Genomic DNA, 8847 nt, shown 5'->3' with positions numbered 1-8847 from the left:
GGACCCCCGGATTGGGGGACCCCGACACCCCCAAAACCCCCGACCCCCAGAGCCCCCTCCCCACAATAAAGCTGCTCCTGCAAATCCCCAGAAATGGATTTTTGTTGGGGTGAGACAGAGCTGGAGAAGGGGTGGCTGTGAGTTTATTGGGGTGCAGTGGGGTTTTTTTATGGGGGGGGGGGATAAAGGGGGATCCCCTCTTTTCAGGAGCCCCCCCCCACCAGCAGCTCCAGCCACCGTGTCAGAGTTGGGGGGTCTGGGGGTGCCTGTGGAGGAAAAGGGGGTTTGGGGGTCACTGCCAGGACCCCACCATGCCCCCTTGAGAATCCCCCCAAACCCAGCAAGAACCCTAAAACCATCCCTGGGATGCCCAAGTGCCTCTGGGACACCCCTAAATTGCCCTCAGTGATCCCCAAGGACCCCCAAACCACCCCCAGGAGCTCCCAGTGTGTCTGGGACCCCAAAAATTGCTCTCAGTGACCCCCAAGTGCCCCCCAGGACCCCCAAACCACCTCCAGGCACCCCCCAGTGCCGCTGGGAACCCCCAAATTGCCCTCAAAGACCCCCAAGTGCCCCCCCAGGACCTCCAACCCACCCTCAGGGACCCTCAAACTGCCCCTGGATCCAAAAACCTGTCCCACAGACCCCCCCAAATCCCCTCTGAGGGACCCCCAAACACCCCACAGACGCCCCCAAAGGACTCACAGGGATGGTGGGGGCCCCCTTTGTGGGGGGCAGCAGTTTCACTCCCCCATTCTTGGGGTACCCCGGCTGCACCTGCAGCGTCCAGAGGGTCTGGGCACCCTGGGGACCCCCCAGGACCTGCAGGAGCCCCAGGTCCGGCTGCCAGTCCAGGGCAAACCTGAGGGATCACCAGGGGGGTTGGGGTGAGCCCCCCAATTAACCCCCAGCCCCCCCAATCAACCCCCCCACCCTGGCAATTACTTCAAAGCCCCCCAGAACTGCCCCAAAACCCCCCTCACCTTCTACAAACACTCCCCAACCTCTCCCACAGCCACCCCAATTAACCTCCTAAATGCCCCTACCCCTCCCAGTTACCCCCTAGACCCTTCAGACCTACCCCAAAGACCCCCCCAGCTGCCCCAAAGCCCCCCAAAGCCCCCCTCACCTGTTCCTCAGGTGTGCCACCTCCTCCCAGAGGCTCCAGCTCTCCCAGCAGCGCTGCTGCAGCTCCAGCAGCCCCGGGCCCAGGGGAGGGGGCAGCCCCAGGGGGGGTTCCTGGGGGGAAAAAAGGGAGGTGGGGACACCCCAAAACCACCCAGAACCCCCCTGACACCCCCAGATCAGTCCCCAACCCCAAAGTGCATCCCCACAACCTTCCTGACCGCCAAAAGTTCCCCCCACAGTGATCCCCCAAATCCCTCCCAGCGCCCCCTAAGCCCCCAATCTCACCCCCCCTGAGCCCCCAAATCCTCCCCAGCCCCCCAAAATCCCCCCACAGCCACTCACCTGCAGCTGGACCTCCCCACTGGGGGTGAGGGAGAGGCAAAGGGGGGGAAGGGACTGGGAGGAGCCAGGAGGGGGTCCCAGCTCCAGCTCAAGCTCCTGCTTGGGGGTCCCTGGGGAGGGGGGCAGCACCCGGGCCCCTGCCAGGGTCTGGTACAGCTCACACGAGGCCTTCACCCTGTGGGAAATGACAAAATGTGGGTGGGGGGGACACAACCACACCCCCAGAGTTCTTGGATTGTGGGAATTTGCAGGCAGGCCTGACATGGGAAGAGATGAGAATGTTGACTCCGTGTTTCATTTATTATTTATGGATACATTTCATTATATATATTATTTATTATATTATACTCTATTTTACATTATAACTATAATATTTATATTATATTATATTATGTTATATTATGTTACATTACATTACAATATATTACATTACAATATATTACATTATATTATAACATATTATATTATATTATGTTATATTATATTATATTATATTATATTATATTATATTATATTATATTACATTACATTATATTATATTACATTATATTATATTATATTAACCATACATAGTTTTTATTAAAAACTACATATGCATAATTTTATTATTTATTATTAAAATGATATATATATAGTTTATATATATATAAGCTATATATATAATGATATATTAAATCTATTTTACATATATAATATATATTAAAATTATACATAAAACAATAGAAGAAAAGATTTCATCAGAAGGCTGGCAAACAAAGGAAAGGAATGATAACAAAATCTTCTGACTGAACAAACAGTCTGGGACAGCCAAACTGTGATTGGCCATTAATTAGAAACAACCACACGAGATCAATCACGGATCCAGCTGTTGCATTCCACAGCAGCAGATAATTTATTGTTTACATTTGGTTTCTGAGGCCGCTCGGCTTCTCAGGAGAAAAAAATTCGAAGGAAGGATTTTATAGAAAATAACATGGCTACACTGGATCCCCCCCACTATCCCTGGAGCCCCACCTGGACACCTGGACTGCCACTGGGATCCCTCCAGGGCTCTCCTCTACCCTGAGGATCCTTCCCCTATGCTGGAGGTCCCCCATCCCAAACTCCTGAGTCTCTCTCAGGACCACCCCCCAAAATCCCAGGGGCCCCCAACCCTTCTCACCTGTGCCCATCCCATGAGCCCCTCACCTGTCCTGGCTTCACCAGACCCTCTTCACCTGTCCCCTGTCCCCACCCCTCACCTGGCCGCTCTGTCCCGCAGTCCCTGCAGCTCCTCCTGCCGCCGGAGCCGCTGCAGGCGCCGCTCCTGAACCCGCCGGAGCAGCTGAGGGGAGAGAGAGACCCCAAATTGGGGGGCAAACACCCCAAATTAGAAGGGAAAGAGACCCCACATTTGGGGGAGAAAAGACCCCAGACTAGGGAAGAACGAGACCCCATATTTAGGGGGAAAGAAACCCCAGATTGGGTGAGACAAAGTCCAATTAGGAGGGTAAAAGACCCCAAATTTGGGGAGAAAAATTTGCAGAGGAATGAGATCCCAAATTGGGGGTAGACCCCAAAAGGGGGAGAAGGAGCTGAGACCCGAAGTGAGAAGGAACCCCAGAACAGATCCCACCGTGGGAAGGGGCATCCCAAGGTAAGTGGGACCCACCAGGAGCCCCCACAGGGCAGGGAGACCCCAAAGAGTGTCCCCCAAATCTCACCTGGTCCCGTCTCTCTGTGGCCTCACGCACCTTCACCTTCAGCTCTTCTTGCTGGGGGGGGGGAAAGGGAGGAACAGCACCCATGGGTGCCCCCAGACCCACACTGTGCCCCCAACCCCCAAAGGAGCCCCCAGACCCACAGTGCCCCCAGCCTCCTTACACCCATCCAGCACGCCTAGGACTCCCCAGGATCCACATTGTACCCCCAGCACCCATGGGACCCCCATCCCCCCAAACCCACTGGACCCTCCCCAGCACTCTGGGACCCCTACCCCAGAACCCATGGGATCCCCCAGGGCCCACACTGTGCCCCCAGCCCCCCTGGGGCCCCCGTACCTGTTCCAGCCGTGCTGCCAGGGCTGCCTTCCCTCGCTGCAGCAGCTGCTGGCCCCGCTCCAGCTGCTCCAGGGCAGCGGGCACCGCCTCCTCCAGGGCCCCCAGGGCCTCCCCGTACTTTGCCTTCAGCTCCTGCCAGTGCCCCCCGAGCCTGGGCCATTGCCGAGCCTGGGGGGAGCCCCAAATCAGCCCCCCCAAAACAGGTGGGACCCCAAAAAGGGACCTGGGAATCACCAATCCCACCCAAAGGGGTCCTGGGAATCACCAATCCCTCCCAAAGGGGTCCTAGGAACTCCCAAACTGGACCCAGGAACCCCCAAACTGGACTCAGATATATGGGAATTCCCAAATAGCCTGAGCTCCCTCCCCAAGGGGACCCAGGAACCCCCAAACCCCTGCCCCAAAGAGGACACAGGAACCCCCAAACCCCTGCCCCAAGGGGACCCAGGAACCCTCAAACCCCTCCCCCAAAGGGGACCCAGGAACCCCCAAACCCCTGCCCCAAAGAGGACACAGGAACCCCCAAACCCCTGCCCCAAAGAGGACACAGGAACCCTCAAACTCCTGCCCCAAGGGGACACAGGAACCCCCAAACTCCTGCCCCAAGGGGACACAGGAACCCCCAAACCCCTGCCCCAAAGAGGACACAGGAACCCTCAAACTCCTGCCCCAAGGGGACACAGGAACCCCCAAACTCCTGCCCCAAGGGGACCCAGGAACCCCCAAAGCAGACAAAAAGGATCAAGGAGTTTTGAGGTTCAGGGTCAACCCAGGATTTTGTGGGGGGGTCAGGTGGTTTTGGGGGAATAACACAGGCTAAGGGCAGCTCTGAGTTCAGTTTGGGGGCTCAGGGGGTTTTGGGGGTTCAGTTTGGGGGCTCACGTAAGTCGCTGGGGGCCAGGGGCTGCCCCGGGTTCTCGATCACCCCCAGGAGCAGCTTCAGCACCCGGAGCTGGGACAGGAGCAGCTTCTGCTTCCTCCGGGTGTCCTGGGGGGCAGGTTTGGGGTGTCACGGGAGATTTGGGGTGCCCAGAGGGTTGGGGGAGGTCACAGAGCAGGTGTTAGAGGTGGGGGGGAAAATGGGGTGTAGAGGGGAGAACTGAGGGAACAAAGGAGAATTTTTTAATGGAAAACAAGGGAGCAGGGAGGATGTCACAAATAGGGCAGTTGGGAAACTTTGGAGGATAAATATAGGAGTCACTAAAAGAATCAGGGCCAGATAGGGGGACTGTGAGAAGTGTGTGGGGGGGTCAGAAATAAATTTAGAAGAGGTATGGGGGAATTGGGGGGTAATTACAGAGACCAAGGACACCAATGGGGAAGACGTGGGTGCTGCAGGTTTACTGTGAGGTACTGTGGGGCAGGTTTGCCGTCTCACCATTTGATGTTCCACCAGGACCCGGCTGGGGACATCACCTTCCTCCTCCTCCAACTCCAGGGCGGCCTCAAGCGCTGCCAGCGCGCTGGGGACAAGTGTGGGGGACACGGGTGGGGATGGGAGGGACACGGGCGGGGATGGGGGGGACGCCCCCAGACCCCTCCAGGAACGAGGAGAGCCCCCCGATATCCCGCAGTGACACGAGTGGGGACATGGAGACAACCAGGACCGCCTCGGACACACGTGTGGCCCCGAGGATCCCTGTGGGGATGAGGAGGATCCTCAGCGACCCCCTCCCTCCCCAGAGCCCTCAGGATACGTGAGGGCAGGGACACACTGCAGTGCCCCGTGTGGGGCTGGGCGTCACCCCAAGGAGCCCGTAAGGACCCGGTGAACCCTCAGGGAGTCCAATAGCACCCAGTGAACCCCCCGAGACCCCCGCAGGGTGGTGGGGGCCGCTCCCGAGCCAATATGGCGGCCGGGCAGCCCTCAGGGGTTCCCGCCTTTGGGGGGGGGGGGGGGGTCGCGCGCTCACCCCCTCGCGCGCTCCAGTCGCGCCGCCATTGCCGCCCCGTCTTCCCGCGCTCCCGCCTCGCTCTGACCACCCGAACGGCAGCGACCAATCAGCGCCCGCGCCTACCCAGTTTGTCTAGTTGACCAATCACCGCTCGCCCCCGATCTAGCCAACCAATCATAGCGTGAGGCAGGCGAAGGGCATTCCCACCGATGCAAAGTGCAACCAATCACAACGCGCAGTGAGAAAGCCACGCCCCTCACTGCCCTGGGGCCCTCAGAGCGGTCGCCATGATGGGCGGGGCAATGGGAGGGACTGGGCTATACTGGGAGGGACTGGGTTAAACTGGGAGTTATCTCTGCGGTCGCAGTGGGGCCAGGGGCTCTCTAAGCGGCCTCTCCCTTCAATAATCACACAACATCTCTTCCCACTCCCATGGGGGGAGGGGCCTTTATTCCCCCCCAGTTTGGGGAGCAGGGTGGGGGAGGGGTGTCCCCCAAGCTGGGGGGGGACACACAGGACACCCCTCCCCCCATCATCGCCGCCGCCGCCGCTGCACCACGGTCCAGCCGTCCGAGGGGGGCGGGGGTGTCCCGCACTCCATGGCCTGGGGGGGGCAATGACGTCATCAGTATGACACTCCCCCTGTGATGTCATCAGTGTCACACACATCCCCCAGCGACGTCACGGTGCCCCTCCCCTTCCCTCACAGTAGTCCTGGAGTCCCTCTCCTGAAATCTGGTGACACCATCACTGTCCCACCCCCATCCCACCTTCCCTCTACTTGATGACATCATCAGGACTGAATGACATCATCAGCAATGACATCATCACCCCCTAGCCCCTCCTCACTTGGGGGTCCTGGGAAGTCTCCACTCCCCAATTTAATGACATCATTAGTATTGCTCCGCAGTTACACCCCATGATGTCATCACCACATCCCCACCTGCTCTGATGACATAATCAGGGAATGACATCATCACTGGAGCCTCCAGCCCCCCTCACTTGAGCTTCCCAGGGAGTCTACACCCCCATTTGATTACATCATCAGTTGTCACCTCATGATGTCATCACCCCATCCCCACCCCCTTTGATGACATCACCAGCACCCTCCCACTCCAATGCCCCCCCAGCAATGACATCATCAGCTCCCCATGACATCATCCCAATGATGTCATTCCCTCACCTCCTCCTCTTCCTCGTCGCTCTCCTCCTCTTCCTCCTCCTCCCCTCTCTCTGGGGGCTTCCGGGGGGCTGTGGGGGGGGTCCCGGGGGGGCTCTGGGGGTCTCCCCCCGGGCGGGCGGTGGCCAGGGCGGCGGCCAGGGCGGGGCCACGCCGGGCCAGAGCCCCCAGGGCCGCCCCCACCCCCCCAACATCCCCTCCCCGTGCCCGGGCAAAAAGGGTCACCAGCTCCCGGCTCACCTGCAGGGGGATGGACACTGGGATGGACTGGGAGCCACTGGAAGGGACTGGGAACCACTGGGAGGGGACTGGGATGGACTGGGGATCACTGGGATGGACTGGGAACCACTGGGAGGGGACTGGGATGGACTGGGGATCACTGGGATGGACTGGGAACCACTGGGAGGGGACTGGATGGACTGGGGATCACTGGGATGGACTGGGAACCACTGGGAGGGGGCTGGGATGGACTGGGGATCACTGGGATGGACTGGGAGCCACTGGGAGGGATTGGGAACCACTGGGATGGACTGGGAACCACTGGGAGGGGACTGGGATGGACTGGAGATCACTGGGATGGACTGGGAACCACCGGGGAGGGCACTGGGAGGGACTGGGAACCACCGGGGAGGGCACTGGGAACCACTGGGAGGGACTGGGATGGACTGGGAACCACTGGGAGGGCACTGGGAGGGAGTAGGAACCACCAGGGAGGGGACTGGGATGGACTGGGAACCACTGGGGAGGGAACTGGGAACCACTGGGAGGGACTGGGATGACCTGGGCACCACAGGGGAGGGGACTGGGATGGGTCTGGGAGGCACTGAGGGGCCATGTGTGGGACTGGGATGTACTGGGAGGAAGTAAAAGAGCCCTGAGAACAGACTGGTCTATACTGGGAGGTGCTGGCAGCACCAAAGGATGGTGGGAACAGCCTGGGAACAGAATGGAATCAACTGGGAGTGGCTGCTGGGAACATCCTTGTCCATACTGGTTTATACTGGGAACTACTGGGAGCACTCGGGAAGGTACCAAGGGTACCAGGAAGGGACAAAAGCCACTAAAAGATGCTGAGAGCTGCCCGAGGACAAACTGGGCTGCACTGGGAGTGCCTGGGGGAGGCTGGCCAGCTGCTGGGAGCCCATTGCTCCAAACTGGTCCGTACTGGTCCGTACTGGGAGCCCACCTGCTGCAGGCTGCCGTCCTCCACCACTGTGTCGAACTCGTTGTCCATCACCTCGGCCAGGAAATCTTCCACCTCCTCCTGCTCCAGGTCAGCTGAGGGGGGGGATAGGGGGGTGTCACCTCTGCCCCTCCCCCCCCCAGACCCTCCCTTCCCCCCCCCGCCGTGGGGGAGGGGCAGCACGCACCGTTCTGCGTGAAGAAATCGAGCAGCGCCGAGCTGAGCCACGCGGCCTTTTCGGGACCCTGCGGCCCCCCGAAACCCTGCGCCACCGCCAGCTGCGGGGACAGCCCGGGGGGGACATGGGGACACCCGGTGCTGGTCCCGGGGTGCCCCCTCTGTGTCCCCAGGTGACCCCGGAGCCCCCTCACGCTGTCCCCTCCTCATCTGCAGCGCCGCCCACCCCCACAGCACAGCTCGAAGCTGTCCCCGGTGTCTCCCCAAGGTGTCCCCGGTGTCCCCCTCACCTGCAGCGCCGCCCACCCCCCCAGCACGGCCCGAACCCCCTCTGCGAACAGCGCCCGCGCCTCCACCCCGGGGGCCGCCATGATGGCGATGCGCAGGCGGCGCGGTCGAGCGCCGAATCCGCGAGCGAGCGAAGCACGGAGCGATCCCCGAATCACCGATGGACGCATGGGGGCGTGGCTAAGGGCGTGGTAGTTGATGGGCGTGGTATTGGGGGCGTGGCCACAGCCAGAGGCAGGACGGGACTACAGCTCCCGACAGCCCCCGCGCGGCGGTGGTCACGTGACGCGGGTGAGAGGTGGGGGTCTGGGGGGCTGTGGGGGATAATGGGGCACGGGGGGGGCTATGGGGACACAGGGGAGATATGGGGACTATGGGGCAGAGCGGGAATATGGGGCACAGGGGGGATATGGGGGCACAGGGGGCTATAAGGACTGTGGGGCGGAGGGGGGCTATGGGGACACAGGGGAAATGTGGGGGCACAGAGGGGATAAGGGGGCACAGGTGGCTGTGGGGGATATGGGGACACAGGGGAAATGTGGGGGCACAGAGGGGACATGGGGGTACAGGTGGCTGTGGGGGATATGGGGGCACAGGGGGGATATTGGGCGCAGG

General features: G+C 60.3%; 1 protein-coding gene across 1 annotated transcript; it reads right to left on the bottom strand.

Annotated features, from left to right (window-relative positions):
* Window positions 1–5677: 5677 nt before the first annotated feature.
* Window positions 5678–8402, bottom strand: LOC134433236 (uncharacterized). Its single transcript, XM_063182104.1, has 5 exons — window positions 8235–8402; window positions 7955–8045; window positions 7771–7862; window positions 6588–6637; window positions 5678–6008 (listed from the first exon to the last, which is right to left on the bottom strand). Exons 1-5 carry the CDS (start codon window positions 8400–8402, stop codon window positions 5678–5680), a joined length of 732 nt encoding a protein of 243 aa, XP_063038174.1.
* Between the last annotated feature and the right edge of the window lie 445 nt (window positions 8403–8847).

Source organism: Melospiza melodia, unplaced genomic scaffold, assembly GCF_035770615.1.
Source record: "Melospiza melodia melodia isolate bMelMel2 unplaced genomic scaffold, bMelMel2.pri scaffold_149, whole genome shotgun sequence".
Taxonomy (NCBI): domain Eukaryota; kingdom Metazoa; phylum Chordata; class Aves; order Passeriformes; family Passerellidae; genus Melospiza; species Melospiza melodia.
This window is presented reverse-complemented; position numbering and strand designations above follow the sequence as displayed.

Coding starts and splice junctions, on each gene's coding strand:
- LOC134433236 (XM_063182104.1), bottom strand. CDS start 8,402: ATGCGTCCATCGGTGATTCGGGGATCGCTCCGTGCTTCGCTCGCTCGC. Junction 6,638..7,770: donor AGGACGGCAGCCTGCAGCAG/GTGGGCTCCCAG, acceptor GGAAGCCCCCAG/AGAGAGGGGAGGAGGAGGAA. Junction 6,009..6,587: donor GCGACGAGGAAGAGGAGGAG/GTGAGGGAATGA, acceptor TGCCCCCCCCAG/GCCATGGAGTGCGGGACACC.